Source organism: Neophocaena asiaeorientalis, unplaced genomic scaffold (assembly GCF_003031525.2).
Source record: "Neophocaena asiaeorientalis asiaeorientalis breed wild unplaced genomic scaffold, Neophocaena_asiaeorientalis_V1.1 scaffold177, whole genome shotgun sequence".
In the NCBI taxonomy this organism is placed as follows: domain Eukaryota; kingdom Metazoa; phylum Chordata; class Mammalia; order Artiodactyla; family Phocoenidae; genus Neophocaena; species Neophocaena asiaeorientalis.
In genome coordinates, this window is record NW_020172779.1 from 20,785,089 (window position 1) to 20,801,814 (window position 16,726).

At 46.0% G+C, this 16,726-nt stretch overlaps 1 protein-coding gene across 7 annotated transcripts in view; it reads right to left on the reverse strand.

Annotated features, from left to right (window-relative positions):
- PTK2 (protein tyrosine kinase 2) overlaps positions 1-16,726 on the reverse strand; it is a 225,270-nt gene that overhangs the window by 31,899 nt on the left and 176,645 nt on the right. For 6 of the 7 annotated variants that reach the window (XM_024741050.1, XM_024741051.1, XM_024741048.1 and 3 more), the window contains one exon: positions 5,932-6,043. In XM_024741050.1, coding sequence (XP_024596818.1) covers positions 5,932-6,043 — 112 coding nt within the window. Of the gene's footprint in view, positions 1-5,931; positions 6,044-6,562; positions 6,600-16,726 lie in introns of those variants that run through there. The other variant, XM_024741055.1, reaches the window with a different exon arrangement.

Sequence of the window (16,726 nt, forward strand, 5' to 3'; positions counted from 1 at the left end):
CTGGACCCCCCCCCCCCACAACATACATAGAAATTAACTCAAACGTGAGAGCTAAAACGATAAAACTCTTAGAAGAAAACGCAGGAGTAAATCTTTGTGACCCTCTGGGTTAGGCCATGGTTTCTTAGGATGCCGAAAGCTCAGTCAACAAAAGAAAAGAGAAGATAAACTGGACTTCATCAAAATTAAAAGTTTTGTGTTGCAGATGACAACATCAAGAAAGTGAAAAGACAACCCGTGAATGGAAGAAAGTATCTGCAAATCATCTATCTGATAAGATTCATATCCAGCATATAGAAAGAACTCTTATAACTTCAACAAGAAAGTGGCAAATAATCTAAGTAAACAGTGTGCAAAAGATCTGAGTAGACCCAAAGAAGATCTACCAATGGCCAATAAGCACAGAAGAGGATGCTCAATACCATTCAGCATCACGGAAATGCAAGCCTGGAGGCTTTCCTTTCTGCTCCTCACCGGCTGGGAGCACGTGCGTGAACCAGCCGGATTCTATTTCTTCATCTAAAGAACTGGGTTGACTTGGAGGGACCCTGAAGTCACTTCCAGCTCTAAAATCCTCATTGTTTGACACGTGAATTTAAAGTTCAGAGCAAAAAGAACGGTCTAGTCTGAAATGGAAGATGAAGTCAACAAAGTCTCCTAAACCTGAGGGATTTAACAAAGTGGAAACTCAGGGCTCTCCAGGCGAATAAAGACCAGACTTGAAGGAAATAGACTTGGGGCCCAGGGAAGGAAGGAAAATGCCTCAGTGCCTATGTCGCTTTCCCGTGGACACAGGTGGTCCTGGATGAACACACACTTCACTTTGGCTAAGTTCTGAGTGAGTCTGAGTCTCGAAACAGTGTCACCCCCCTCGGCCTGGAATGCGTGCCGGACAGACTCCTGTCCCGGGTCTCCCGTGTCACCCCTCCCTCTCCCTCCTGACACAGAAGCATATCCCCTGCTCTCCTACAAGCACGTGGACTGCAGCTACCCCTGCACTTGCTCCCGCCCTGCTGTGCGGGCCTGTTAAGCCTCTGAGGGTGGGAAGGCTCCCCAACCCCTTTAGCCCTGTTGCATCTCAGCCCCCAGATGCAGTCTACTCCAAACTTAACTAAATGTGAGGACGGATCCCCAAGACCCTCCGAAAGAGGGAAGGGCATGAAGGGGGAGTCACGGGCTTTGCTTGTGTGCTAGGGTGGCAATTTTGTTCCATGAAGCCCTTAGGGACTACTCTCCAGATTTATATTTTTAAAGGTTTCACTTGAACAAGTGGTTAAGAAGAGGCAGAAATGTCTGACTATCTCTGTCCTCTGACATTTCAGCGGCAACAGCCGTTTGAAAGGTGTGTGTTAATATGTATGCATTACAATGGTCGTATGGCAAAGGCTTCCTGGAGTCCAAGTATGGGAGGGTGCAGACCCAGGAATTAGGACAGTATTCACAGCTATCTGACAGGTGGACAGTTGTGTCTGCTGGCTTACATTTTGGAGGTGGCAGGTTAAGTAACACAGGCAAAAATAAAAACTTTTACTCAAAAAAAAACACAAAACTTTTACTCAATGTGTCCTACGTGCAGAGCTAGGTGTCGTATGTACAATCTGAGAAGTCTGAGACCAATGGTACAAAGAAGTATTATCACCCCATTTTACAGAGGATAAAAGAGAGGCTCAGAGAGGTCAGGTGATGCAAACAGGCTGCACAGCTGGTAATGGCAGAACTGCCTGCCTCCAGAGTCTGCTGTGCTGTGCTGCTACTCTATGACAAGCACACAGTGACTCACCAAATAAAAGGGGAATTACAAGAGGAAAGATCAAAGAACGGCAAAATCTCCACAGAACATCCTCCAGTGGCTCAAATACTTACATGGGTAGCAAACGGTAACACTTGTAAGGTTCCATTTCAAAATAAAGATAACAGATAAAAATATGAAAACATGTCTTACAGAAGACGAAACTACCGCACCAAGAATACCACAAAATGGAACTTTGTTAGCCACCCGCTGCGGAGAGCACGGACATACTGCTAACAGTTCTGTTTTCCTTCTCTACAAGTACGGACTCAGCGTGGCGGCCAAGAGGGCAGGCCAGGAAATGGCCAGTGCCAGGCCGGGGCAACTTGCCCACTGTGCCTTCAAGAATGAGGTGGGGACAGGGCTGCCACAAAGATCGAATGAGCTGAGCTGGGCTGAGGTATCCAGACGTGTCACCTGCTACTAAGTACAAGGTTTAGCAGGCTGATTGCATCTCCTCCTCAAAGACAGAAACTTGGATTTTCATGAAGCAAATGATGGAGCTGGGGGAGTTTTTGTTGAAAGCCTCCCAAGTGAGGAGGAAGAAAAAGGAAAACCCAACACATCCTACACTCGTGGTCCTCAGCTGGACGGCAGTGCCCCCGATGGGGGCCTAGGGTACCGAGAGGGCGCTCCTGCTGCCTGCAGGGCCCGGCACTGAGGGTGGCAGGCAGGTGGGAGGGACAGCGGGGCTGAACAGCAGGGCCTGTGCCACGTTCAGGTCTTTCTCCACCTTACACAGGTAAAACAACAACAAGGAGCCCTGTAGTCTGAACCGAGAACCAACTCCGTCTGACATACAAACACAAATGGTATTTTGCATAGTTTATCAGACACTGAACTTTCCAGAAGAGCAACTACTGTGAATACTGATGGACAATTTTACTTTGTTTCGTTTGAACTTTACCAAGATTCGTCACCCTTCTAGAAAATCACATCATCAAGACGAATGAGATCCACAGTCAGCTGTGGCTGCAGGGTCTGCGTGTGCAGCTGCTGTGTCCAGGGCGAGCCTACCACACACAGGTGTGGGCACCTGGCTCCTCCAGCGCACCTCCCAGTGTAATTACACCCGAGTATTTTACACAGGTGTATGCATAATGCTATTAGAAGTTACTTTTATCTCTCTTGTACAGCTCACAGTCTCTTGGCTGTGCTGGTATCTTGAAATTATTAAGTCATTTTATAACCTATGTATTTTATTTCAGGATTAGTAAACGGGGCATTATAAAATATTTTTTATATAAATGGAATGCTGGGTCTAATCAGGGCTGAGAAACACTATGCTAAGGTAGCTGTTCTCAGGACGCCTTTACATTCTCAGAAGTTACTGAGGACTCCACGAGCCTTTACTTATCTGGAATATATCCACCAATATTTACATTATTAGAAATGAAAACATCGAGTATCTGCATATATATACTAATGTAGGTGATCTTCTACCCATTAAATTTTTTTTTTTTTTTTTTTGGCCGCACTGCGCAGCTTGTGGGATCTTAGTGGGGTCTCAGTTCCCTGACCAGAGATTGAACCTGGGCCCTTGGCAATGGAAAACCTGAGTCCTAACCACTGGACTGCCAGGGAATTCCCTCTACCCATTAAATTTTTAATCTGGGGACTTTCCTGGTGGCACAGTGGTTAAGAATCCACCTGCCAATGCAGGCGACACGGGTTTGAACCCTTGTCCAGGAGGATCCCACGTGCCGTGGAGCAACAAAGCCCGTGCGCCACAACTACTGAGCCTGCACTCTAGAGCCCGCAAGCCACAACTACTAAGCCCACATGCCGCATCTACTGAAGCCCGTGCTCCACAACAAGAGAAGCCACCGCAATGAGAAGCCTGCACGCCGCAAGGAAGAGTAGCCCCTGCTCGCCGCAACTAGAGAAAGCCCGCACACAGCAACGAAGACCAATGCAGCCAAAAATAAATTAAGTAATTAAAAAAAATTTTTTTTAATTTGGGGGCTGCCAAACTTTTAATTTGGGATCAAAGAGTAAATATTTTATCTATATGGTTGCGCCGTGCAGCTTGTGGGATCTTAGTTCCCTGACCAGGGATCGAACCTGCAGCCTCAGCAGTGAAAGCTGAGGGGTTCTCAGTTCTCAGTTAGGGGAAAGTCCTAACCACCGGACCGCCAGGGAGTTCCCAAAGAGTAAATATTTTAATCTTTTTGAGCCATACTGTAACGGAACCACTCAAGTCCGTCTGTGTAGGGGGTACCCAGCCATGGACAACACACAAGCCAAGGGGGCAGTTCATGCAATAAAACATTCATCAACAGAAACAGGCAGTGGGGTATAGTCTGCTGACCCACTCTGAAGGGTAGAACCATCTCTGACTACAGAAAAGAGCCTCAAAATATACAGGTTGAAAACATCCTAAAGAAAGAAATGTGAGGATATTTAAAAAGTTAAGCAGAACTCACCTTTGTTCTGTACACAAAGAAGTCTAACCACCTCCATCTCTGCCCATGAACTTAATATCACAGCCTTCAAAACTCAGCCACATGAAAATTATTAAAAACCATACAGACTGGGATACGTAATCATGTTTGGATGGAAAGGGTTAATTCTGTGAGCTTTAGGGGAACGCGGTGCACAGCACTAGCACATCGTTTGTGCTGATCATCAACTACGTAGAGTTCCTTACACTCCTGTGACCCAAACAAGGGCTGTGAACGCATTGTCTCACTTGGTCTTCACAACACCCCTAAGAGGTGGGGAACACTAGTACCCTCACTTCACAGATGAGGCACGTGAGGCTGGGAACAGGCAGGTAATCCACCTGGTCATCAGAGCCACCTGTGAACAGATCCACCTGGTTTCCAGGCCTGAGAAACTAACGTCAAGACTCTCCGGTGCTGGACCCTTCCACAGTAGTTAGTGAGGAAACGGGCAAACCCGTGTATACAAGGTGGAGGCCGCAGATGCTGGGGTGCATGGCTTTTCGGTGGGTAGCTAGGGACTTCGTTGTTGTAACACGAGGAGCGACAGAGAAACGTTGTGGTCTGAGCACTAACCAGCTCATAGTAACACCGACAGAACGGACCACAGGCCCTCCTCCTTCTCTGGGCCTCAGTTTTCCCACTGGTGGAGGAAGCCAGGCTACAGAACCCTTCACCTCTAAAATTCTGAGGAACAGGGTCAGTCACCTGTGTTCACTTTCAATGTGTAATAATATTTACCGTAATAGTTTAAAACAATGGCCGAGAAAACAGATTTCAGGCATCATGATAAAAATATGGGTACAATATTTAAATAGCGCTTTTTGTTAACAGATTTCTGAACATTTTTCAAAAAGAAAATGAAGTAAGGAACTGTCAGAGTTCCTTTAATATATTTTTAGCTAATCAAATATCAAGTAGCAGGTAACTATTAACTGCAAAAAAAGCCTATTATCTATTTACCATCCAGAAAATGATCTGAACTGGATTATTCATGGCAAGTAAGCCACTGTGTGAAAATACCATCCTGTCAAAAGCAAAAGGAGAACAAAGAATCCTGATCTGAGGAGAGTGTTTAAGGGCCAACTGTGTCCAGCTCCAGCCCAGCTGAACAAGAGGGGAAGGCTCTGGCCGCCTGCGGAAGGCCGGGAGGATGCAGGGCAGGGCTGGGGTGCTGCTGGCAGACCTCCCCACGCTGACAACCCAGCCACCGCCACAGATGAGGAAAAGGCAGAAAATGTGCACCAGGTTCTCAGCAAAACAAAACAAAACCCAAAAGGAACCAGGTCAGGTGGAAGCTGACTCCTTTCAAAATAAAGCAAAACGTAAAGCGTTCTCGGCTTGGTTATAGTCTACCTGGTCATCAGGAAGGTCCCTGGCACCAGCAGAGAGAAACCTCCCCGAGCCGGCGTGCTCAGTTAAGTCTGATGATGGGGGCGGTGGGGGGGGGGGAATTGGAAGGTCAGGTCTAATCCAATCACTCATGACTTCGAACAGCTCAGAGCTGCAAAGCAAATTAGGGAAACGGGTGCACGTTGGGGTGGTATGCGGCGGGGCGAACAAGGAACAGAAGTTGCAGTGATTCCTCTTAGAATAACCCGCTATTTGGTTTTCTCCCCACAGACAGCAGCTGCCTACAGCATAAACTGCAAAAGTTAGTAGGCATAATGCCAGAGACGGGGTGGGGGCCTTTGCTACCTTGGGTGGTGCTTCGTCGGACCCTCCAGAGTCCCAGGACACTGTGACCTGCCTTCTGGACTCCATCCTCATCCGTTCTTCTTGCTGGACCTTCTCTTCTTCCAGGATTGTGCTAGAGAGACAACACAGTATGTAAGGGGAGCTGACACGGGGGGAGCTCGCACACACCAGACCCCACCCTGACGACCCGAGGAGCCCCGCGGGAAAGAGTATCAGGTTTCTAACTTCACAAAAGGATTCCAGAATGGCCTTGATGCAAGGGGCACAGCCTCAGGTAAGGGAAGGGCAGCTGGCAACACAAGGAGGAGCTGGGAAACCACAGGGGGGCCAGGATGGATGGTCTGAACGCCAGTTTCCTTTAAGCAGCAGAGTTCCCCTGAGCAAATCCCGAGCAGCGCTCCACACAGCACAGACCCAGCCCTCACAGTGCCACCACAGCAGCACAGCAACCGACCAAACAGCCATGCGGCCCAACGCTCCCCACACTGCTCACGACCTCCTACCAACTTCCACTTTAACCAGCACTTTGCCTCATCAGGAAGGAAGGAAATGCAACAGTATCTACAAGCACTTCTGAAACTCCTGCCGGCTTGAAACTGGCAGCTCCACACCGGGTCACGCGGCTACTTACCCGCCGGGCCGCTCAGGGCTCCGCACCTGGGCTCTGGGCCATCGCGGGAGCGGCCACCGCCCTCTGCTGCCCGCCCGCCCGCCGCCCCGCCGCCACGTCCTGGGGCTTCCCAGTCCCAGCCTCCTGGTGGAGGGCAGCAGAGAACCTCCCAGCGCCAGCAGCTCATGAGAGAGTGAGGTCAGCGGCCCCAGAGCCTTTCTTTCTAATCTGGGAATCCGGCTCGGCTCGACTGTTTCCAGGAGACATTCCTGCTGCCTGGAGGCGAGGGCAGGCTGTTTCTCACGCAGCTGCACTCATGCAATTTACAGCAGCAGAGGACACACAGAATTCAGCTCGTAACTGCCCTGAGTCAGCGAGCCCTTACTACAGATGGGAGTTTTGTTTTGTGTTTTAAGGAAAGGGAACGTTTCCCTCCATGACCACATTAGCACTTTAGAGAAAAGCAACCCCCTCCTCAAAATATGATTTCGTTTTTCTTCTCACTCCATCTAGACGGTCATGGCTGAGTGAATAGCACAACACTTTAACAACAGTGCAGGCTCTGGCGACACCCTCGAGGCTGGCCAGATGCAGGCCGAGCCAGCGCTGTCGGGAACCTGGCCCCAGGTCCCACGATTCACAGGTCAAGTGCGTGCGACAGCCTGTTTGCTTGGCCTTTGCCCACAATGGGCTGAGAGTTGCCACTTTCCACGCCCCCAGAACTAGCACAGACCCCGGACCACATTCTGCCTTAGTGATGACAGGAGAGTGAAGCCACCATCAGCCGAGCACGTGCACTGGCTGGTGAGGAAGACCAGTCACCACCTCCCCGTGCCTCACAGGGGACGGGTGCAGGCTGCCGGGAGGGTGGCCGCTGGGAGCAGGGGTTCAGACAGACCCCTGGCCTGAGAGAGGGCTGCCTCCGATTAGGGCCTTTTCAGCGCCCCGCTCTCAATCACCTGGCCTCAAAACAAGTAACAGACTCCAAGTCAGAATTTCCAAAAATTGCGTAGTTTTAAACAACTGAAAAGTCCATAACAATCAGGAAAAAAATCAAGTAAAAAAAATCGTCCTTATTTCTAACTTCTTCAAATCATTAAAATAAAGGCAAGCTATGAGAAGGCCAAGCGTGACAGGTTCTTTAAAGCAATGGAACTTAATTTTAAATAGGTCTCACGAAGGCAATTTATTTCACATGGGCTGTTTTGTGAACTGGGCCACCCTGACCTGAAGGTTACTGCTCCCCGCAAACACCTCCACATAGGTCACGGGAGGGCCCTTGCATAAGGAGACCCTCTTGGCCTCCACCTGCCCTGACCCTCCGCCCGCACTCACTGTTCTCTGACCCACTGATTCACTGTCTGAAGCCTCCCTCTCGGCCCTTCATCACCTGCTACCACTGAACACGGAACGCAGGGGTAACCGGGAAGCGAGTTCCTCAGTATCATACCAAAAACTAACATGTCAAAACGCTTCGGAGAAAGCATAACTTGCTGCTTACAGTAGTGCAGAACATAAATAACTCCTGAAGTATCTGTTTTTACGATGGGAAGGCTCTTCCATAGATGGAGTAAGAGTGCCCATGGAGACAGTTCTGAACTTTCCTCTTTACAGCTGCTGAGGAACCCAGAGCAAAACAGTGGAATGTGCAGAGTGTCAAGGAGGTCAAATTTAAACATATTTTCCCAAAGTCCAACTATTTTTAGTAGCAATACATTCTGTTTGAAAGCTTTTAGCTGCCTAATGTGAACTGGCAATGAGCCCTCATGCTTCTTCCTGGGGTGGTGGTTTCTAAGTCTCAAACTCACCAGAGAAAAAACTGTAAGAGCTCATAAGACTTTTCATTTAACAAACGTTAGAACATGTAAGAATCATTCTTTGTTTATCCACGAGCCCCATCTAGGAAGAGAACTGGGAAGAGGGGAAAGGAGTATTTATTTAACGTTAGTTTTATTTTTTATCACTACTTCCCTCACTTTAGGAGAAAAAGTCATCAAAGTAATCAATTCACACAGTAAAGGACAAAAAAACTTGCAAGCACATGTTGACTTTTCTCGGCCTGTGGCACTCCCTGTGAAACCTGGTCTCCCGGGCTCCACAAGCTGGTATGGAGAGGTCTCATTAAATTTCCGTTCTGGAGCAACAAGATGTGATTTTACTTCTAAGGTATTTTCATGGAGAGCAATAAAGTGGTCTAATAGCGTCTTCGTTTCCAGTACCAAGCTAAGATTCGGAATAAAGTCTCCAACACAGACAAGATTTAGAGTAGACAGGGGCGATCAGTCCAAGTAGGTGACCAGCTGTTCCCGCTGTCCCAGCAGAAAGGGCACCAGCTATGAGCAGCACCTTCTGAGCTGGGCAGCTGGGCCCATTTCAACTTGTGTCCTCCTTCATAAATGAGAACGATACTGCCTGTCCTATCCACTGTTAGGATGGAGAAATAAAGTAGGTGAAAAAACCCAGTAAGACTTTTAAGTAAATGCTATCTAGTTCTGTACTTTTACCTGCCTTATTTTTTTAAAATGTATTTCATTTCTGTAGCATTTTTTCCTGAGAATGATTATAGTAATACTATCCTTCTCTTTGAAACTACATTTCTTCTATGCTTGAAAAACTTTTTTAAAAAAAGACTGGACTTTGATCACCTAAACATAATAATTTTATGATGACATCACAAAATTTGCTTTGGACAGAAAATCAGTCTGGATTCATAGCTACTTAGGCTAATTTGAAAAACATCCAGAGAAAGAGCAGCAAGAAACTGGATGAACAAAAAAGCCACGAGGGAAATGGCTTGTTCTGGCAAGTTCATGGGAATGCCAGCTTTGAAACACGATCTCCTCTTCTAAGTACCCAACATCGCCTCACCACAAAGGAATGGAGCTGACCCTTCAACAACCCCCCTTGGTATCTTTACAGAAAACAAGGCTTGAGACAAAGCTGGGACAGCACCTCTGCAGTGGGCAGTGACCAGTGTTGCAGCACACGCCTCCCTCCTTCTTCTCTTATAAACACGCACAGCAGACCGAACATCTCACTTCACCAATACAACAAAACTGCATCTCTCTTTACTTATTACATATCTCAAACTGCAGGAAATAACGCACTTTTGTTTGGTTACGGTGTTACACATCTCAAAATTATTTGAAAAGTGATTTCTACTAAAATCTTACTTTAGAACCTCTTTGACCTCTTTGTATTTCTGGCAAGTTCGAGAAGCTCCTATCTGACCAATCCTCTTGCAGACAGCAACTACGGACTAGGACAGAAGAAACAGCCCTGTGACAGCACAAAGCAGTTAGGCTCTGGAGGAAGCTGCCACTGGGAGGAAAGGAACGGCACTGGGTGGGTCCCCAGTTTAATGGCCACTAGCCAGAAAGCCAGCCCCAGTCTTACTGGTTTGAAGAGCCAGAGGACTGAATTTGGGTCACCACAGCTGGTGGAAAGTGAGAGGGGAAATCCCAGGAAGAAGAAAGCTATGGAGGGGTACCTCAAATTCTGAGTGTAAATTCTGCCTGAATCACTAGCTGACCCCTGTACTGTGCACATACAGGGCAGGCTCCAGGCAGCCCAGCTGAGGCTGAACTTAGCTGAATCGGGATTCGAGCTCACAGAATGGAGGGAGTTTGCAATGTGAGACCTGCCAAGTTAGCTGCCTGCTAAAACCAACCAACCAACCAACCAACCAACCAACCAACCAACCACTCTTCAGAGGAATAATACTGAATCCAGAGTTTCTGCAACCTATCAGTCACAATGTCCACGACATAATCTAAAATCACTTGATGTACAAATAAACATTAAAATGTAATCCATTTTCAAGAGGAAAAGAAATCTAAAGGAAGCTGACTCCAATGGTGACTCAGAAGTTGTAATTAGCAAGCAAGGACTTTGAAGAGCTATTATTATATTCAAAGACATAAAGGAAAATTTGGTCATAGTTAATGAAAAGATAGGAAACACCAGCAGAGAAACTAAAGGTATAAAAAAGAGCCAAATGAAAATTCCTAATGAAAAGTAAAATATCTGAAATAAAATCTCCACAGGATTGGACGATCAGTGGGATGGAGATGAGAGAAGAGTCAGGAAAATTGAAGATAAATCAATAAAAATTATCCAATCTGAAGAACTTATAGAAAAAAGACTGGGGGAAAACAGAAAAAGAACAGAGCCCCTGGAACCTGAAGGACACTATCAAAAGATTTAACATACATGGAACTGGTGTTTTAGAAGAGAGAAAATGGAGCAGAAAAAATATCTGAAGAAATAATGGTCAAGGACATACATTTACAGATTCAAGAGGTTCAGTGAAGACCAAATATGATCAATACAACAAAAACCACACGCAGGCACATCCTCGTTATAAACTGCTGAAAACCAAAGATAAAATCATGGAAGAAGCCAGAAAAAATGACACTTTACATACAGAAGAGTAATAATTTAAAAGGCCAGTGACTTCTCATTAGAAATAACAGAGGCCAGAAGGTAACGAAAGAAAGCTTTAAGGTGCTGAAAGAAAGAAAGAAAAAAAAGAAAAAGAAAAATGCTGTCAACTCAGAGTTCTATATCCAGTGTAATGAAGTTCAATTCATTTTCAGATTAAAAAAAAAAAAAACAACCAAAACTAATCAACAGGCCCACATCACAAGAAATGTTAAAGAAGTTCTTCAGACAGATGGGAAAACCAAATGGAAGAAAGATCTTTAGGAAAGAATAAAGAGCACTGTATGGGGTTAAATATAAAAGATTTTCCCCTTACTTTCCTCCGAATACTATTAAAAACACAAAGTGTAATCTTATTTTATGAGGTTACTGTCTTATATGAATATAATACACACGACATCTAGAACAAAAAGGACTAAGGTGGTGGTAAATGAAGTTTCCACATTTTAAGTGAAATACAATTATTAACTCTTAAGTAGATGGTGCAAAGTTAAAGATGTATAATGTAATACTTGAGGCAATCACTAAAAATATAATGCAAAAGGTATTTCTAAAATGCAAATTTGGGGAGTTGAGAGGAAGAGGTGCAGAAGGTAAGCCGGTGGCTTCTCAGCGCCAAACTCTCTTCACTGAGAACCGACCCGCTGCCACGGGGGCTGCTGCTCCCTCCCATCTAAGCTCAGGTGCCCAGAGACTGGGCTGAGACGGAGCCAGCGCTGCTTCACTCGTTCCCTGCATCCCTGCATCAACCTCGGCGCCATGTCCCTCTGTAACCTGAAGAGGGATGGGCCACCTACAGCCTCTGGTCCTTCACCGTCCAGAGGGGAGGACAGACATTCATGTCTACTCCACTCTTCCCCCATGTTTTCAGGGATAATAACCCTGGAGACAAAATTGAGGGAAGGGGAATGAAGAACAACTAGAGAGAGAAGGAAAATGGTGCCAGAAACAGGACTGAAGGGAAGGAATTACAGCAGCTACCGGATGAGTCTGAGGATTTCACTGTGGGTTCTGAGGGCGACCTTCAAATAGTAAATATGTGGATTACAGCTGAAGTGTGAACGTCATCTAGTCAAAGTCCTCTCTTACAAATAAGACAAGGGAGGGGAAGTGAGCAGAGCGTGGGGAGGTACAGGGGGTGGAGGCAGCCAGCAACCCATTCAGTGGGGGGCGGCATACGGTGGTAAAGAGACCGAGAAAAGCAGTGGTCCTGGACTTCGGAGAAAAGGGCCCAGGGTCTTGGATCCACCCTTTGTTAGCTGCACAATCTGGGCAAGTCATAGGGTTTTTCTGAGCCTCAAGTTCCTTAAGTGAAAAGGGCAACAGTATCTCACCCTTAAGAATTATTGTGAAATCAGTAAGGTAATCACGTGAAAATGACCTGTGAAGCCATGTAAGTATAAAGGACTAATTTTTATGAAATTTAAGTTTTAAATCTCACCGGAAATTTGTTTACTTCACATAAAACCAAATTCTGGAGGTGAAGCTAAAGTAGAGATGCACCTGTAAAGGTCTGAACATCTGTGTGCGGGGGGCGGGGGGGGGGGTCCAATGAAGGACAAGAGCTACCTGCAGGTAAGAAACAGTTATGACATAAATTTTAATGGAAACAATTTAAATTTTACATTAAATTCCCATGAAATTTAGGTTTACTATTTACTTTTTATTACCGGGAAGACTAAGGTCCCAAACCAAACAAACATTTTAAGATGTAAATACAGGGGTAATTGAGAAACAGGTTACTCTTCTAGATGGCACCAAGACCCAACAGGACGGCAGTGAGCAGGAAAGTGCCGATACGATGACTAAGGAGGAAGTTAGACACCACCTTTGAAAGGAATTTGGGGAGCAGATACAAAACCACTTTAAGAGCACAGCGAGGAAGCACAAGTAACCTCATGTTATTAATCAAATCTAGAGTTTTTAATCTAGAGTTCACATTTTAGGATAAATGAAGAATCAAAAAGGACTCAAAAAAAACCTGTACAAGATGTCCATAAGACATCTACAAAATGTCAAAAAGATGTGCCTTGCATTTTGGTATCTGGATAATAATAGCTACCCTTTTTACATTTGAAGAACCAGTTTTTTTTTTTTAAACAGTAACTGATCACTTTCTGTACCTAAGACCTCCAGGTCCCTTGCGGATCTTCAGAAAAAGCTTTGTTTTTACTGCTACTACCAGAGCAGCCACAAGTGTGTGTACCCACCACGAGCATGAAAACTAAATGCATTTTAGATGATTTTATTTAATCCTGAAAACTAGAGGACAGGTAGGATTTGTGATTCTGCTCTCCCAGGGAGGCTAAGTCACTCACCCAAGGTCAACTTAGGTCAAAGAGATTTCTCAACGGCCAGCTTTGTATGATAAAGTTAAGAAGCAAACACGACGATATCAGGTTATAACAACAAGCAAACAACATCCACAACTCCCCCCAGACCCAAGCTGGAGACGAGACAAGGCTACATATTACGGGTACAGGACGAGTACACAGCAGGCAAGTGCGGACGCCGGCCGACGCACACTGGCGTGGCTTGTACCCCTCGAGAGACTCAGCCTCGCCGAAAACTTCCACAACTGCTTGCCACTAACTCTGGGATTACAGAGGGCCACAGCAGCCAAATGCAACACACTCAAGATGTGACAGCAAAACAGCGATAACACGTGGAAACTACGTCACCCATCAAAACCCTTGGGTGGGGGCCTCTGTGCCGAAGCCAGAGACGCTGCCATTCTGTTGGGGGACTTTCTCTGGTTGACACTCAAGCAAATGTAAGAGAACCAGCTGCAGGAATTCCTTGTAACAGTATGGTTTTTTTCCCTTTTCTTTCTTCTTTTTCCTTTTTAACTGAACAATATTAACAACTTGCCCACTAGTCGAAATCGTAATCAGAGCACTTACTAACGTCTAGCCACGGCTCAAACAAAGCGTAGGGCGTGACAGTTGACAGCTTGTGTCCTGGACTCAGGTGAGCTTGCCTTGAATCCCAGCTCTGTGACCCCAGCACTCAACTGCCGAACCTCAGTTTCCGTTTCCCCATTGGTAAACTGATGATGACAATATTACCTACGTCTCCCAGGACCGTGAGGATTCAGATGAAATAATGTGTGACAGTTCACGGCACAGGTGTGGCAGCAGAAAGCACTCAGTCAGTGCTGGTTTTCAATGCCGTAATTTCTAAGGTTGACGGCAGAGGATGGAGACTGGCTCCTAGTGAGCATGCTTTTGGTCCAAAGGGCTTCCTAAAGCGCTCAGGGTCAGAGGGCCTTCCAGGCAGACACTAAGTCAGTGATCTTTAGAATAGAAAACCTCAGGTAAATTGTTTACATACCACTTACGTTATGCTTTCTTTCTCTAACCTACCCTTCACATGTGAAAATGGCATGCTTAGAAACAAGGATCGATTTCCAAAGTTTAAAAAAAACTATGGCTGGAGCAACAGGAGCTTTCGTCACTGCCGGAGACACCGCACTGGTGCATCCACTTTGGAAAACAGGCGCTATCAGTACATAAAGCTAAAGCCGCGCCCACCTGCAGACGCCTGAATACGCATCCACCAGACATTCTTGTACACGTGCTCACCCAATGACACTTCTGTTATGTCCCTACAGCAGCAGTCTTGAGAGCCCCAAGATGAAAAGTATCTGAATTTCCACCAATAGTAGAAGGGATAAACTATGGTATATCCACAAATGGGACACATACAGCAACGAGAGTGAAGTCCAACTACCTGAGTAACATGGGTGATCTCAAACTAAACGTTGAGCAAAATAAACCATAAACAAAAAAGTATACACTGCATTACAGCGTTTACATAAAGTTCAAAACCAGGCAGAACCAGGCAGTGGTTATCCCTGGAGGGGGAACGTAATTGGAAAAGGGGCCTCTCGTGGGTCTCTGGGGTGAAGGCAGTGCTGTTTTCTTGTTCTAGATGCTGGTTACAGGAATGGGCCCAATTTGTGAAAATCCAGTGAGCTGTTTGGCAGCTTCTTGGCATGTCTATATGTTCACATCTTTGCATGTCAATAAAAAGTTAGAAAAATACAAAAATTAGGGTACCAAATTTAAATCAATAATTTTATTTATTACCCTCATTTGTCTAAAAGGGATTTAATAAGCCACACGTTAACTTAAAATGTTTCCCTGAGATAAAACTGACAATCTTTTCCTATAATGGCACAAACACCTTAATGACACAGAGCACTGCTGGGAAATGCTATCTTTGAACATAAACTCCAAAGGGGCAAAAATACTCAAGAGGTTTTACTGCGGTCTCCTCGCCACAGTATCTACCAATGAATTAACTGACTAGCTAGGGATTAAATGACTTTTCATTCAAAAAATATTTAGTGCACTCTTATAAACTGTCAGTCACACAGTATGAAATGCTAGAGCTCATGTTATGAGAAATTTCCTATTGAGGAATTTCTCACACTTGCTACTAGGTGGCCAGAGGTTAATCTCATTCTCCTCAATGAGGCACATCTATGAATAAGGACACAGGATGGCAGGAGGGCAGGCCCTGTGGTCACAGAGACCGACCCATCCCCGTACAGCCCTCTGCCTAACAAGAGTCACCGAGAGCCACTTTTCTTAACTTACGATACAGCAGAAACAAGACGTGGTCCAGCCAAAGATGAGTGGAGCCCACAATAAACTGAGTCTATCTGCAGCATTTTCTCTTTAGACAGACATGGAGAATGGGCTTTGGGAACATTTTTAGGGGCCCTGGGGTAAGGGCTATCCAAACTTTATTACTTTGTTAGAATCTTGGATATAATAACCATTTAAAACAACTCAATAAAGAACGTGTTTGATTACTTGTGATACATTGTTACATATAGGTGTCCAAGCAGCTAGTATATTATAAAGTTACATTTTATTTGGCTTATTTGATAGCCATGTTCTACATGTTCCAAATACAAAGTTAAACTCCATTTCTGACTAATACAAAACAGACAGGACAAACTAATGGTCAATAATCTGTACTAATTGTTCACAAGAAAGCATCTATAAATAGGTACATGATGTTTTTATACGTGTGTGTGTATAAAATAATTATATTTAGTTCTAAGCCTTCGCCTGGGACAGTTTTTGGAGCTGCTCCACCTTAATGCAACAGTCCTCCGGCCAGTGTCAGCGTGAGTTTTGTGACAGCTAAGCACGAACTCGGCAGCTGTCTGGTCCTCACTGGGTCCAGCTCCTGGCCTGGGGGTGTGGGCAACACCGAGGTGAGTATGACGATCCCTGTCCTCAAGGAGCTTCAGTCTAGTAGGGGATGAGACGTACTAGACTGTGAGCTCCTCGAGGGCAGGAAAAGTGTTGGGTTCTCTTGCCCAGTGACCAGCACCAGGCCCAGCTACGTGGTGCTCAGTGTTTGTGGAGCTGACTGGACCGGGATGCGGCCATCTGCGGCCCACAGGGCGGGCACGGCCAGAAGAAGCAAGAGTTCTGGACAGCCCACGGGCAGAGCAGGGAAAGAGGCTGAGGAAGACAGTAGGGCTGATTTCAGCAGGTGCAGAGGAGGCCTTCCTGGCGGAGGCGTGTGGTCAGTTTGGCCACAGTGTGAGAAAGGGATGGAAAGACACTGGCCGTAACTCAGGGAGGCTTAAGTGCTACTCTGGAAGCCTCGAACTAACACCGGGGGTGCCAGGAAACCACTGAAAGTTGTCTTGAGCAAGGGAGTTACTCTCCCACTTCGACATGTTTGGTAAGACTGACTGATGAAGTATGCGGGCCG